Source organism: Myxine glutinosa, chromosome 13 (genome assembly GCF_964187855.1).
Source record: "Myxine glutinosa chromosome 13, kmMyxGlut1.1, whole genome shotgun sequence".
Taxonomy (NCBI): Eukaryota; Metazoa; Chordata; class Myxini; order Myxiniformes; family Myxinidae; genus Myxine; species Myxine glutinosa.
Window position 1 is genome coordinate 101,410,701 of NC_136273.1, and position 17,767 is coordinate 101,428,467.

The 17,767-nt window shown below is 38.8% G+C and overlaps 1 protein-coding gene across 1 annotated transcript in view; it reads left to right on the top strand.

The window, feature by feature from the left end:
* Positions 1-17,767, top strand: part of LOC137438416 (BMP/retinoic acid-inducible neural-specific protein 2-like) — a 395,787-nt gene that overhangs the window by 133,207 nt on the left and 244,813 nt on the right. Inside the window, exon 5 of the mRNA XM_068133537.2 lies at positions 6,980-7,216. Within this exon, the coding sequence (XP_067989638.2) occupies positions 6,980-7,216 (237 nt within the window). The remainder of the gene's footprint in view (positions 1-6,979; positions 7,217-17,767) is intronic.

Genomic DNA, 17,767 nt, shown 5'->3' on the forward strand with positions numbered 1-17,767 from the left:
TTCCTCCTGATACATGGACAATATCAATAGCTTGAATTTCCTCCTGATAAATGGACAATATCAATAGCTTGAATTTCCTCCCGATACATGGACAATATCAATAGCTTGAATTTCCTCCTGATACATGGACAATATCAATAGCTTGAATTTCCTCCTGATAAATGGACAATATCAATAGCTTGAATTTCCGCCCGATACATGGACAATATCAATAGCTTGAATTTCCTCCCGATACATGGACAATATCAATAGCTTGAATTTCCCACCGATACATGGACAATATCAATAGCTTGAATTTCCTCCTGATACATGGACAATATCAATAGCTTGAATTTCCTCCTGATAAATTGACAATATCAATAGCTTGAATTTCCTCCCGATACATGGACAATATCAATTGCTTGAATTTCCTCCTGATACGTGGACAATATCAATAGCTTGAATTTCCTCCTGATACGTGGACAATATCAATAGCTTGAATTTCCACCTGATACATGGACAATATCAATAGCTTGAATTTCCTCTTGATACATGGACAATATCAATAGCTTGAATTTCCACCTGATACATGGACAATATCAATAGCTTGTATTTCCACCTGATACATGGACAATATCAATAGCTTGAACGTGCTCCCAATACATGGACAATATCAATAGCTTGAATTTCCTCCTTATATATGGACAATATCTATCGCTTGAATTTCCTCCTGATACATGGACAATATCGATAGCTTGAATTTCCTCCCGATACATAGACAATATCAAGAGCTTGAAGTTCTTCCCGATACATGAACAATATCAATAGCTTGAACGTGCTCCTGATACATGAACAATATCAATAGCTTGAATTTCCTTCCGATACATGTACAATATCAATAGCTTGAATTTCCGCCCGATACATGGACAATATCAATAGCTTGAATTTCCTCCCGATACATGGACAAATATCAATAGCTTGAATTTCCCACCGATACATGGACAATATCAATAGCTTGAATTTCCTCCTGATACATGGACAATATCAATAGCTTGAATTTCCTCCTGATAAATGGACAATATCAATAGCTTGAATTTCCTCCCGATACATGGACAATATCAATAGCTTGAATTTCCTCCTGATACATGGACAATATCAATAACTTGAATTTCCTCCTGATACATGGACAATGTCAATAACTTGAATTTCCTCCTGATACATGGCCAATATCAATAGCTTGAATTTCCTCCTGATACATGGACAATATCAATAGCTTGAATTTCCTCCCGATACATGGACAATATCAATAGCTTGAATTTCCTCCTGATACATGGACAATATCAATAACTTGAATTTCCTCCTGATACATGGACAATGTCAATAACTTGAATTTCCTCCCGATACATGGACAATATCAATAGCTTGAATTTCCTCCTGATACATGGCCAATCTCAATAGCTTGAATTTCCTACTGATAAATGGACAATATCAATAGCTTGAATTTCCTCCCGATACATGGACAATATCAATAGCTTGAATTTCCTCCTGATACATGGACAATATCAATAACTTGAATTTCCTCCTGATACATGGACAATGTCAATAACTTGAATTTCCTCCTGATACATGGACAATATCAATAGCTTGAATTTCCTCCTGATACATGGCCAATATCAATAACTTGAATTTCCTCCTGATACATGGACAATATCAATAGCTTGAATTTCCCACCGATACATGGACAATATCAATAGCTTGAATTTCCTCCCGATACATGGACAATATCAATAGCTTGAATTTCCTCCCGATACATGGACAATATCAATAGCTTGAATTTCCTCCTGATACATGGACAATATCAATAGCTTGAATTTCCTCCTGATGAATGGACAATATCAATAGCTTGAACGTGCTCCCGATACATGGACAATATCAATAGCTTGAATTTCCTCCCGATACATGGACAATATCAATATCTTGAATTTCCTCCTGATACATGGACAATCTCAATAGCTTGAATTTCCTCCTGATACATGGACAATATCAATAGCTTGAACGTGCTCCCGATACATGGACAATATCAATAGCTTCAATTTCCTCCTGATACATGAACAATATCAATAGCTCGAGTTTTCTCCTGATACATGAACAATATCAACAGCTTGAATTTCCTCCTGATACATGGACAATATATATAGCTTGAATTTCCTCCTGATACATGGACAATATCAATAGCTTGAATTTCCTCCTGATACATGGACAATATCAATAGCTTGAATTTCCTCCTGATACATGGACAATATCAATAGCTTGAATTTCCTCCTGATACATGGACAATATCAATAGCTTGAATTTCCTCCTGATACATGGACAATATCAATCGCTTGAATTTCCTCCTGATACAAGGACACTATCAATTGCTTGAATTTCCTCCTGATACATGAACAATATCAATAGCTTGAACGTGCTCCCAATACATGGACAATATCAATAGCTTGAACGTGCTCCCAATACATGGACAATATAAACAGCTTGCACATGCTCCTGATACATGAGCAATATCAATAGCTTGAATTTCCTCCTGATACATGGACAATATCAATAGCTTAAACTTGCTCCCGATACATGGACAATATCAATAGCTTGAACGTGCTCCCGATACATGGACAATATCTATAGCTTGAACGTGCTCCCGATACATGGACAATAGCAATAGCTTGAATGTGCTCCCGATACATGGACAATATCTATGGCTTGAACGTGCTCCCGATACATGAACAATATCAATAGCTTGAACGTGCTCCCGATACATGAACAATATCAATAGCTTGAATTTCCTCCCGATACATGGACAATATCAATAGCTTGAATTTCCTCCTGATACATGAACAATATCAATAGCTTGAATTTCCTCCTGATACATGAACAATATCAATAGCTTGAATTTCCTCCTGATACATGAACAATATCAATAGATTGAATTTCCTCCCAATACATGAACAATATCAATAGCTTGAATTTCCTCCTGATACATGGACAATATCAATAGCTTGAAGTGCTTCCCGATACATGAACAATATCAATAGCTTGAACGTGCTCCTGATACATGAACAATATCAATAGCTTGAAATTCCTTCCGATACATGGACAATAACAATCGCTTGAATTTCCTCCCGATACATGGACAATATCAATACCTTGAATTTCCTCCCGAAACATAGACAATATCAATGGCTTGAATTTCCTCCTGATACATGAGCAATATCAATAGCTTGTACGTGCTCCCGAAACATGGACAATATCTATCGCTTGAATTTCCTCCTGATACATGGACAATATAAATAGCTTGAATTTCCTCCCAATACATGGACAATATCAATAGCTTGAAGTTCTTCCCGATACATGAACAATATCAATAGCTTGAATTTCCTTCCGATACATTGACAATAACAACATCTTGAAACTCCCACAATATCAATAGCTTGAATTTCCTTCTGATACATGGACAATAACAATAGCTTGAACGCGGTCCCGATACATTGACAATATGAATAGCTTGAATTTCCTCCCGACACTCCCACACAATATCAATAGCTTGAAACTCCCACAATATCAATAGCTTGAATTTTCTCCTGATACATGGACAACATCAATAGCTTGAAATTTCTCATCATACATGAACAATATCAATAGCTTGAACATGCACCCAATATATGAACAATATCAATAGCTTGAACGTGCTCCCGATAGAAGAACCATATTTAGAGGCCATTTTTCCCCGCAGGGCAGGTTTTGTCCCGATACATGGACAATATCAATGTCTTAAATTTTCTCCCGAAACATGCACAATATCAATAGCTTGAATTTCTTCCTGATACATGGACAATAAAAATAGCTTGAATTTCCTCCTGATACATGGCATGTTCATGGCATGTTGTCATGGACAATATCAATAGCTTGAACTTGCTACCAATACATGGACAATATCATTGGCTTGAACAAAATTTCAGCGTCAAAAAAGTATTTTCTCTACAATCTGATGTTGTGTCATAGTGTGCTTGAGAATGTGTGTGCGCTTGTTGTAAGAAGTAATCTGATTCTGCAACTGGACCAGACGGCATCAGCCCTCGGGTCCTAAAATCCTGCTCTGCCACTCTATCTCACCCTCTGTCTGTTCTCTTCACCCTCTCATGGTCATCTGCCATCTGCTTGGAAATCAGCCAACATTACCATTTTACATAAGAAAGGTGCAAAAACAGATCCTTGCAACTACACACCAATCAGCCTGCTCCCAATTATCAGCAAAGTCATGGAATCCATCATCGCTTCTGATATCAAATCATTCCACTTCTCCAAAGTATTGATCTCTGATCATCAATTTGGATTCAGACCAGGTCACTATACTCTGGACATGCTGCTTCTGTTGTCTCAACAATGGATGGAGGTCCTCAATGCCAAACAGGAAATCAGAGCTGTCTCCCTTGACATGTCACATGACATTCGATACGGTCTGGCACCCCGCCCTGCTCACCAAACCTCTTATGGTATCCATGGAAACTTCCATTGGCTTGTGGACTTCCTCATGGGTCGCTGCCAACGTGTGGTCTTCATTAATTGAGTTCCTCACTTCCTGTTCTGTTGAGTGGAGGAAGGTTGGAGTTCAGGCTGGAGTTCCTCAAGGCAGCGTTCTGGGCCCTGTGCTTTTTCTGATCTTCATCAATGATCTTTCCGACTCTCTGGAATATCCTCTCTATCTCTTTGCTGATGACTCCACTCCATGCCGCTCCATATCTCAACCCTCAGATCGGCAGGCAGCAGCCTCCTCACTCTTGGCAGACCTAGACAAAATCACAAACTGGTCAAAAAAGTGGAATTTGTGTCCTTCAATCCTGCAAAATCTCACACTCTCACTATGTCTCTCCAAAAATACCGTCTGGACAACGCTCCCATCTACTTTCTGAACAATCTTCTTGAAGAAGTTCTGTCGCTCAATCTTTTGGGTCTCACTATCGGCCATGATCTTTCCTGGGAAAACCACATTTCCAAGCTGGCCTCCAAAGCCAGTCGCCGACTGGGCATCCTCCATCATGTGAAGTCCTTTCTGGGCACTTCTGAGCTCCACACCACATACAAAGGTTTCATCCGCAGCTCAATGGAATACTGTTCTCCCCTCTGAGCTGGTGCGCCTGCCTCACACCTACCTCGGCTTCACGCGGTTGAAACAAAAGCTTTCAGAATCATTGGAATCTCCCACAATGAAGCTAACTCTGAGGGCCTTTCACTCTCTCTCACCACAGGCAGGTTGGTGGTCTTTCTCTCTTCTACCGACTCCTCTCCGGCCTAGCTCCCCCTGCTCTGTCCGTGCTCTGTCCTCCAAATATTCCTACAGGACGCACAAGTTCTGCCAGAAACCCTCTTTGGTGAAACTGCCAAAATTAAGACTGTCTGCTCACCTTCACTCCTTCATTCCTCTATTCTCCTGCCTCTGGAACAAACTCCCACACTCTCTTCAACCCCTCTCTCTCTCTCTCTCTCCAGGTCTTTAAAACAGCTGTTCACCACCATCTCTTGTCTTCTCCCATCCAAAACCTTGATCTTTTCTCGCTCTGTTAAAACACCCCAAATCCGCAGTCTTTAAATCCCCAACTTCTTTACTGAAATTCCTTGGAGTGAAATTCGAATTGGTGTTCATTTGCTTTATACCGTGTACCCCTCCCTCCTCCCCCAGCCCTCTCCTTCCCACAGATCTCTCGACGTCCCTGTTTTCTACTGTTGTGATTGTGTGCTTCCCTCTCCTTCCCTCGCTTGTCTCCCGCTCCCTTCATTGTATGTTTTATGTGTCTGTGCATGTTTTCATGTTCAATGTGTTAGCTCTTACACGAGCCTCGATTCTGTATTTTAAAAAAAAGGTATGCAATCACAACCCACCCGCTTATTATCACAATGAAATTAAGTTTTTGATAGAAATCTCAAGCTTGCCTGTACTAAGAAAACCTCTTACTATCAGCTCATTGAGCATGCATTACAGTAATGGTCTAGGAAATGATCAGTTCACACAGTTTGGGACCTTCATGAAAGGATACATAGCATCCAAGGAGTATCTCGAGATCAGGTTCAAATTTCCATGCTGCTACCTTACCTAATTGATGATTGAGTGATTCAGAATGACAATCCAGGTATCCATCAGGCCAGTCTGGTGCAGGAATAGTTTGATGAATTTGACGGATTTCATAGCATCAATGAAAGGTGTGACAAAGCTAGGGGCAAAGACCTGAAAAAGCCTGGAAGCAAATTTTGTGCAAATGTTCTGAGCTGGCACGATTCGAGGAATGATTCAAATGTCCCCGAGAGTTGCCCCCCATCTCGGGAATCCAATGTCACATCATATTGCTGCTGCCATTGAGGTCAGAGATGGTTTCTGCTCATCTTAGAGTTTTTAATGAATGTATGGACAACATATTCTGTTAATTTGCCCTATGACTACAATGTACTTCTTTGCTTGTGTGGTTTGCATATCATGTAAGCATTTGAGTTTTGCAATTGAGTATATGTTTAAAAAAAAATTGAATCCAACCTGAAAACAGTAATTTCAGCCTGAAACTTTGAGCATGCAACCTGTTATTTGATGGTGAAAAAAGAAAACATCAAAAGTCAATTGCATAGTGCAGAAGACAACAAAATATTTAACCCTTTGCGATTTGAAATAGCTGTTGCTTGCAGAGTGAAGAAACACCATGGTGCTGCAGAATAACCTTTTTATTTGATGTTCTCACATTCTCCACTCCTGCACTTCCTCTCTCAACCTCCTCTCGCCTCTCCAAGCACCATCCTTCACTCCTCGTCTCGTTTTTGCATTCCCTCGGTGTCCTGTCATCGCCCTTCAAATCCCACATCCATATCATCCGTTTCAGCCTCATTTCTCGCTCCCTTAATATTTTCTGTTATTCCTGACTTTTCTCTCTGCTTGTGAACTTTTCATCCCACTTCCACCTTGCCTCAGGCCTTCAAGCTATCCTGCCAGAATATGTCCGTGAGCCGTTTGTGCGAGCAGCCTTGTCATACTTACTGTGCGGCGCACGAGGTTGGTTTGAGTGCCGTTCATCTGTCTGTACGTGCCGCTGCTTGCCAGCGCACCAAGAGTGCAACTGCCCGAAGGCAGATGTGCGCACCACTCAAGCTACCGTACTGCGTCTGCAGCAGAAGTGGGACGGGGCACAAAGGCTCTTCGAGGCATCAGGTATTGCCTACAAAATAGATTTTGCTGCCCGTAAGTGTCAAGAGAACATTTTCGAACAAACAATAGGGTTTAATGAAACAGGAATAACACATAGATTCCACAAATATAGCTGAGCTTTAAAGCTGAAAATTATTTTCGTTTCGCCTTATATAATCGCAATGTTATGATTGTAAAGAGCAGGAATTATCTACACAATCTGAATCACATAATTCATGTAGCCTTTTCTAAAAATGTGCTTTTAAGTGCGATCTAAAAAAAAAAAGAAGAAGTAATTACATCCACCACCGAAGGTGGAAGGAGGTTGTTTTCACTGCTGTCTGTCTGTCTGTCTATTTGTTTGTCTGTCGACAGGATATCTCATAACGATGTGGATGGATTCGGACAACATTTAGTGCACAAGTTGGGTGTGTGACAAGAACGAATTTATTAGATTTTGGTGACGATCCGAATCCGAATCCGGCCTATCAGTGGGATACTAAATGTAAATTGTTCAACCTGGCGAAGGTATGTGCTCTATGGAGTGCCATTTTAATTTATTACTGTTTAGTATAGGTAAGTTTATCCTGATCAAATAAGTAATTTCAAATTTTAAATCTAAAAATAATAGGTTCTGGCTGTGATGATTTTTAAGTTCCAAAAAATATCTTAATTCTCCAAAATCATATTGGCTCACAGTCCAATTTTGCAAAATTTTAAGATACGCTGCACACGCGAAGCGAAGATCAAGGCTAGGCAATCGCTGTGTTCATGTGGCGTGCATGTCTGCATTTTTAAAATTCAGTTTCTTGGCAACCATTGGTCCGATTGACACGAAATATTACCATAACAGCACCTCCCCCTGTATAATTTTTTATTCATAATTATGACGTCATAGGTCACTTGGTACGGAAGCCATCTTGGAAAAACGTTACACCTCTATATCTCCAAAACCGCTCAATGAAAAAAAATAGACCATTGCTCATTGTAAAGTACTCCCCATGCAGAATAAGATAGGTTAATGATGATGGTATCTGTTGTCTTCATTCTGATGTCAGAATTTTGACAAGTATAACACTTCATCTGATCAGTATGAAAAAAAAGAAGATCTGTAATAGTACATTATTAGTAATAATAATATATTTATTAAGAGTAATAATATTTGGCCATGCCACATTATGAGTAATAATAACATGTTTAATAACAGTAATAATATTTGGCAATGCCACATTATGAGTGAGGATAATATATTTATTAATAGTAATAATACTTGGCAATGCCACATTTTGAGTAATATTAATATATTTATTAATAGTAATAATACTTGGCAATGCCACATTATGAGTAATATTAATATATTTATCAATAGTAATAATACTTCAGAATGCCACATTATGAGTAATAATATCATATTTAATAACAGTAATAATATTTGGCAATGCCACATTATCTATATAATAATAGCGTAAGGACTCGACTTTGTTATCCCTTTTACGCCGCACCCAGTGACCCGATGCCCACGGCACTAATGGATTTACGATCTACGAACCGCGCTCTTTGTTTATCACGTACAGCCATACTCGAAAAATCTGAATTAGCCGACGTTGGGGCCCAAAAGCATCCGATTAACTGCCGATACGACGCCATCTTACGACGCCATTGTATTGGCGTCTGCTGGGCGAAGGTGAAGCAAGCCGTCCGCTGATTGGACAGGCGAAGGCGAACGCAAGCCATCCACTGAGTGGACAATCCATTTGCATTTGTGGTTTGTGCCGGTGTCGGCGATTGTCGTTCATATACGCACTCTTCATTCTCATCTTTCTTCCTAACTCTTACTCGGACAAGCAAATCCCCGATGCCATCCATAATGGTACACTCTATCCATACACCACATCCTCCCTTCCGTGGATGTTCCACGGGTTTCGGCTAGTGAGTAATAATAACATATTTAATAACAGTAATAATATTTGGCAATGCCACATTATGAGTGAGGATAATATATTTATTAATAGTAATAATACTTGGCAATGCCACATTATGAGTAATAATAATATATTTATTAATAGTAATAATACTTGGCAATGCCACATTATGAGTAATAATATTAATATATTTATTAACAGTAATAATACTTCACAATGCCACATTATGAGTAATAATAATATATTTATTAATAGTAATAATATTTGGCCATGCCACATTATGAGTAATAATAATATATTTATTAATAGTGATAATATTTGGCAATGCCGCATTATGAGTAATAATACTATATTTATTAATAGTAATAATATTTGGCAATGCCACATTATGAGTAATAAAAATATATTTATTAATAGCAATAATATTTGGCCATGCCACATTATGAGTAATATTAATATATTTATTAATAGTAATATTATTTGGCAATGCCACATTATGAGTAATATTAATATATTTATTAATAGTAATAATATTTGGCAATGCCACATTATGAGTAATAATAATAATATATTTATTAACAGTAATAATACTTGCCAATGCCGCATTATGAGTAATAATAATATATGTATTAACAGTACTAATACTTGGTAATGCCACATTATTAATAATAATATTAATATATTTATTAAGAGTAATAATACTTGGCAATGCCACATTAGAGTAATAATAATATATTTATTAATAGTAATAATACTTGGCAATGCCACATTATGAGTAATATTAATATATTTATCAACAGTGATAATATTTGGCCATGCCACATTATGAGTAATAATATTAATATATTTATTAACAGTAATAATATTTGGCCATGCCACATTATGAGTAATAATAATATATTTATTAATAGTAATAATATTTGGCCATGCCACATTATGAGTAATAATATTAATATATTTATTAACAGTAATAATATTTGGCCATGCCACATTATGAGTAATAATATTAATATATTAATTAACAGTAATAATACTTGGCAATGCCACATTATGAGTAATAATATTAATATATTTATTAACTAATAATACGTGGCAATGCCACATTATGAGTAATAATATTAATATATTTATTAACAGTAATAATATTTGGCCATGGCAGATTATGAATAATAATATTAATATATTTATTAACAGTAATAATATTTGGCCATGCCACATTATGAGTAATAATATTAATATATTTATTAACAGTAATAATATTTAGCCATGGCAGATTATGAGTAATAATATTAATTATTTATTAACAGTAATAATATTTGGCCATGTCACATTTTGAGTAATATTAATATATTGATTAATAGTAATAATATTTGACAATGCCACATTGTGAGTAATAATATTAATATATTTATTAACAGTAATAATACTTGGCAATGCCACATTAGAGTAATAATAATATATTTATTAATAGTAATAATACTTGGCAATGCCACATTATGAGTAATAATATTAATATATTTATTAACAGTAATAATATTTAGCCATGGCACAATATGAGTAATAATATATATTTATTAATAGTAATAATACTTGGCAATGCCACATTATGAGTAATAATATTAATATATTTATTAACAGTAATAATATTTAGCCATGGCACATTATGAGTAATAATAATATATTTATTAATAGTAATAATACTTGGCAATGCCACATTATGAGTAATAATATTAATATATTTATTAACAGTAATAATATTTAGCCATGGCACATTATGAGTAATAATATATATTTATTAATAGTAATAATACTTGGCAATGCCACATTATGAGTAATAATATTAATATATTTATTAACAGTAATAATATTTAGCCATGGCACATTATTAGTGCAAGTCACAAACCAGAAATACAAATATTCAGTCCCAGCGATAGAGTTGAACAGAGACTCCAAGCAAAGTTTACGTTAAACAAATAAAATTTTCACAAATTTCTGCATATGTGTAAAAGGGTAGCTTTCATTCCCAAACTGCCCCATGGGAAAAAATTGAAATTTGGCTCATTGTAAAGAACTCCCCATGGGGAATTTTTTAAAACGCACCATATGTTTAAAATATGCCCGAGCTCCTTCAAAAGTGAACATTTTGTAATCAGCTCATCGATTTGTGCTCCTCCATGAAGTCGATTGCCCGTTAAATGTATTTTCACGATAAATTATTTTAATGAGAATTATGCTACTGACATGAAGTGTATGTAGCATAATATTGCAATTGCAATTGAAAAAAAATTGCACGGAATAGTGCAATTTTAACTTGTCAAAAGGAAATCCACGGCAACACCGTACACTTTAGAACGTGAAAATCACACTTGTTTAAAATTGTATCTGTTACTGCAACAATGCAATGGAATGATTGATGATGCAATCAATTCAAATGTGTTGTGCAGCCACTGTGTGAAAAATGAGTGTGTTTTAGTGCAGCTCATGAGACATAATGCCAGCAGGATTATAATTTGTTAATTTACTTAATCTGACCTTTTCCATGTTCAAAACAACATGTGAAGACTGCATGGATTTAAGGCTCATCCTCTGATGTATGCCCTCTTTAGATTCACATACGTTTGGGGCATGTGTTGAAGTGACTTGCCGATGGTTCATCTAATGACTTGTGCAACTTGGAACATGCAGCGTTGATTATTTTTTGAACACGATGCAGAGCTTGTTCGTGGCGTTGATATATGGCTAATTGGGGTTTTTGCAGTTTACCATCAAAAGTATCAACAACCATGCTTTACTGCCTATAAACAAGGCGTTGCTAGTGTCACCTTTGGATGGCATTCAACAGAGTTCAGATGTTTGATGTTTTGGGGGATATTTTGCTTCCTAATACAGATTCTCATTGTTACCCTGCGCTCGCAAAGCCAAAAGCAGGGTTAGGCATAGGATTGTGTCCGTACGTGTGGCGTACGTGTCTGAATTTTTAAAATTCATTTTCTCGGCAACCGTTGGTCTCATTGACACAGAATTTTACCATCGGAGTGCCTCCACCTGTAGAATATTTTTTTCATAATTATGACGTAATAGGTCACATGGTACGGACCTTACACCTCTCTATCTCCGAAAAACGTGACACCTCTATAATCTATATCTCCGAAACCTCGCAATGGAAAAAACTGAAACATGGCTCATTGTCAAGTACTTCCCATGGGGAATAAGATATGTTAATGATGATGTCATCGGTGCCTTCATTATGATGTCATAATTAGACAAGTACAACGTTTGATCTGATCAGTGTGAAAAAAAATTCTCTGCAACTGTTGGTCCGATTGACATAACATTTTGACCAGAGGAGGGCCTCTGGCTGTAGAATATTTTAATGATAATCATGACGTCATAGGTCATGTGATACAGGCGCCATCTTGGAAAAACGTTGTACCTCTATATCTCTGAAACTGCCACATGAATTTTTTTTTGAAACTTGACTCATTGTGAAGAACTCCTCATGGGGAATTAGTGTTAACGATGACGTCATTCGTGCATTAATTATGACGTCATAATTCGAGAGTGAAAATGCTTAGCCTGATCAGTTTGAAATTTATTGAGCGTGATCTACACAAGTTACAGGATATTGGAGAATATAAATTTATGATGTCATCGCTCATGTGGTTTGGCAGCCATATTGGATCACATTAAAAAACCTCCAAAAACAGAAGAGTTGGCTCGCACCAAGTTGACTGCGCACTGCGCAGGATAAGTATTCCATGAATACCATCTAGTTGGTCATCATTTTGGTGATCCCCCCTCTCCCCACCCTTTTCTACTTCCATTTTATCTCCAGGAGAATCTTCGGGTTTTATTTTATGCTCAGAAAATGGAATTGCAGCAATCAATGCTGAGATGCTATTTATGTCGAGCTTTATATGATGCTGCAATCAAGCTATGTTCCATAGCAAATGAAAAGCAACATTTTAGCACAATGGGGATTGATGTGTGTAATTCATATCCCATCGTAAAGATACTTCTTTTTTCTATACAAGAGCGAGACTCATCTCATGAAAGAGTAAGGTTACAGTTACAGCGATGTCGTGGGGAAACAATGGGGCAAAACCAGCAAGGAAATAAACCAATCAGGAACGATAACTATCAGGGATGCCTCTTCATGGTGGTTGTACCCCGCCCTCCCATCCCGCCCCCCAATGCAAGTCGGGGGCCAAATCTTCCCCATTCTACCCTGCTGTCTGGATTTGTCAGTGCAGTGAAGTCATGGTCAGAGTGCCGATCAGTCCCCTTGGACCAGTCCTTCCGTCTTTCTCTCTCTCTCTCTCTCTCTCTCTCTCTCTCTCTCTCTCTCTCTCTCTCTCTCGTACAATTTATAGACAAGCCAGCGAAGAGGTACAACAAGAACGAAAGACAACAACAAACAACAACATGCATTTTAAGGCCATTTTCCCTGCTAGAGCGGGGGTTAGCCTTGCGGTCCCCATGACAACCTTCTCCATTTTGCCCTATTTTCTGCATCTCTCCTTGTTAACCCCCTTGCCCGCATTTCTTCTTCCACCATCTTTAGCCAAGTCTTTCTCGGTCTTCCCCGTCCTCTACCTCCTTCTACATTCATTTCCATCACTCTTCTCAACCAGTCACTTTCATCCTTCCTCAACACATGACCAAACCATCTCAACCTGTTCCTCTTCACAGCATCCATCACAGGCTCTATTCCCATCATCTTTCGCAATTCATCATTTGTCTTCCTCTCTCTCAACGATACTCCGCACATCCACCGAACCATTCGCATTTCCACCCTTTCCAGCCTTCGTTGCTGCTCTACGTTCATTACCCATGTCTCGCTCCCATAAATCATAACACTTCTCACACATGCAGCATACACCTTTCCCTTCAGCTTCAATGACACTCCCCTCCTCATCAGCACGCCACTCAGTTCCCGAAACCTCTTCCATGCACATCTCACTCAAGCAACCATTGCCGAGTCTGATCCACCTCCTCCATTCAGCATGTATCCTAGGTAGCAAAATGTTTTCACACCTTCCAGCTTCACGCCGTCTCCAAGATCCAACTCAACATTTCCTCCATCTGCAGGTCCCTCTGTGCACACCTTACACTTGAATGTAGCTGCCACACTGGTTAATGACCCTCTCAAACCACTACATTTTTGATGAACCCACTCAGCGCACATTGTACATTGAATCGAGTTCACTCCGACACCCTTCCTGCACACAGCACAGGGCCACTTTCCAGTTCTTTCCACCTCACCACATGTTTTACCACTTGCCATCACCTTCGTTTTTCCAATATTCACCTTCAGACCTTTTGTCTCCATACATTCCTTCCACTTGTTCATCTTCTCCTTCAGTCCATCCACACTTTCTGCAATCAACACCAGATCATCTGCATGCAACAACTCCCAAGGTAAACCCTCCTTTACGTTCCGAGCCAGCACCTCCATCACAGCTACAAATAGTAGTGGACTTAGTATCGACCCCTGATGCACTCCCACCTTCACCTCAAACTCACCACTGTTCCCGTCCTTCGTCCTTACAGCTGTGCGCGCTCTTTTGTACATTGCCATCACTACTCTGATCAACCATTCCTCCACTCCTAACTTCCTCAATGCCCATGTCAATACTTCGCGTGGAACCCGATCGAATGCTTTCTCCAGATCAACAAACCCAAAAAACAACTTCTTCCTCTTATCCATGTACTTCTCCTGCAACTGCCTCACAATGAAAAGCGCATCTGTCGTTCCTCTTCCTGGCATAAATCCAAACTGCATTTTGTCAATCTTCACTTTCTTCCTTATCCTCCTCTCCAACACCCTTTCCAATACCTTCATTCCATGCTCCAATAACTTTATCGCTCGGTACGAGCCACACTCTAGAGGGTCACCTTTCCCCTTGTATAGAGGGACGAGGGTACTCAGTTCCCAATCCACTGGAATGCGGCCTTCTTTCACCACCAGATTACAGATCTCTGTCGTTCTCTTCACACCCCAACTTCCTGCTGCCTTCAACATATCTTCCACAACTCCCGTCGGCCCTCCTGCTTTTCTACTCTTCATTGCTTTTATCGCTTCCTCAACTTCCTTCCCGGTTATCTTCCCTGCCGGTCCTCCAAGGACGAAAGACAGAAAAGAGGAAAAAATAAATAGAAGAACGGGAAACGCAACACAGGCACACGCACTGGGAAGCATTGAAGCACCCAACTGCGTCACGATTGCAAGTGCGTGCCAGGTGTGGGCACACCTGTGGAGAGAGAGAGAGAAAGAAAGAAGGAAGGGAAAGGGAAAGGGAAAGGGGGTAATAGAGGGGGAGGAGAGGAGGAAAGGGAGGAGGGGAGGAGGAGAGGAGGAGAGGGAGGAGGTAAGAGAGGAGGAGAGGGAGGGGCGAGGAGAGAAGGAGAGAGAGAGAGAAAGAGAGGGAGAGATGGAGAGAGGAAGGGGGAGAAATAGACAAAGTGAGAAAATAAAATAAAATGAGAACTCGAGTCCTGTGCTTTGAGAATGGAGTGCGCGTCTTGGGCAATGAAGAAGGCGAGTAAACTTAAGTATGGAAGAAACATTTATGATCTCTGGATGACTTGTTATTTGTCTCGGAAGTTGAGAATGTGTCGGCAGGAAGCTTTTCTATTGGGAGCAAGTCACCACCATGAGGCTTTGGTTGTTATGTATGTGCAGGAGCTTGCCAACACTCAAATACCAACCTTCTGAAGATGTAAAGCGCCTCTCACTTTAATAAATAAGGTTTTTACACTGGAGTAAATTGTATAAAAGCAAATCTTTAAACACAATTGCGATGCAATCGTACGCTAACTGGTAAAACTAGTGCTAAAAGCATTTTATTACTCACAAACAGAAGGAACATAATTGTGTGCATGTGTCCTGGGAAATCTCTAATGACCATTATCGAACTCTCACCTGAAAAAGGAAGCGTTATACAGATGTGTACCTGGTGTTGGCCTAATGTTTAGGGTGGTGGGCTTGGGATGCCTGAGTTCGAATCCTGCTCATCTGTTGAATAAATACCAGGTGGGGTTGACTCAGTCTGTCATCCATCCTATATCCATCCTATATCCATCCGATATACATACGTATATATTCCAAAACCATTACTATCTCTATATATATATCTGTGGAGCATCTGTCCTGTGTTGTCACTGCACTACCCTCTCAAACCTTTGTGAAATCGTACCAAACTTCTGGTATGCACATATCTCTCCCGTCGATATGTCCTAAGGGTATTTTTTTGAAAAATTTTCCAAATTTTTTTTTTGTGGAATTCTTTTGGAATTTTTTTTTTTCCAACTTCAATTGTTTATAAAATGTGATATCACGTATATTACAAATACATTTGTGCAAAATAATTGTTTGAATCATGATTGGTTTAAGCCATGACAAAACGGCAACTCAGGTACAGGCATTTATCTATATATCGACACATCTGGGCAGTGTCTGTGTTCTCACTTAACGACTCCCTCAAACTTTTGTTTCCGTGGTTGTGAAGTGTTTTTAATAACGTTGTGGTGCTTTTGAATCACGTGGTGGTGAGGTATTTTGAATTATGTGGTGGTGAGGTGTTTTAAAATGACGTGGTGGTGAGGTGTTTTTAAATCACATGGTGGTGAGGTGTTTTGATTTACGTGGTGGTGAGGTGTTTTTAAATCACATGGTGGTGAGGTGTTTTGATTTACGTGGTGGTGAGGTGTTTTGAATTACATGGTGATGAGCTGTTTTGAATTACGTGGTGGTGAGGTGTTTTGAATTACGTGGTGGTGAGGTGTTTTTAAATCACATGGTGGTGAGGTGTTTTGATTTACATGGTGGTGAGGTGTTTTGATTTACGTGGTGATGAGCTGTTTTGAATTACGTGGTGGTGAGGTGTTTTGAATTACTGTTGAGGTGTTTTTAAATCACATGGTGATGAGGTGTTTTGATTTACGTGGTGGTGAGGTGTTTTGAATTACATGGTGATGAGCTGTTTTGAATTACGTGGTGGTGAGGTGTTTTGAATTACGTGGTGGTGAGGTGTTTTTAAATCACATGGTGGTGAGGTGTTTTGATTTACATGGTGGTGAGGTGTTTTGATTTACGTGGTGATGAGCTGTTTTGAATTACATGGTGGTGAGGTGTTTTGAATTACTGTTGAGGTGTTTTTAAATCACATGGTGATGAGGTGTTTTGATTTACGTGGTGGTGAGGTGTTTTTAAATCACATGGTGGTGAGGTGTTTTGATTTACTGGGTGGTGAGGTATTTATAATTACATGGTGATGAGCTGTTTTGAATTACGTGGTGGTGAGGTGTTTTGAATTACGTGGTGGTGAGGTGTTTTGATTTACGTGGTGGTGAGGTATTTATAATTACATGGTGTTGAGGTGTTTTGATTTACGTGGTGGTGAGGTGTTTTGAATTACGTGGTGGTGAGGTGTTTTGATTTACGTGGTGGTGAGGTGTTTTTAAATCACATGGTGGTGAGGTGTTTTGATTTACTAGGTGGTGAGGTATTTATAATTACATGGTGTTAAGGTGTTTTGATTTACGTGGTGGTGAGGTGTTTTTATTTCGTGTTTTATGGCTGTGAGGTGTTTTTATTACGTGTTTTATGGCTGTGGGGTGTTTTTATTACGTGTTTTATGGCTGTGAGGTG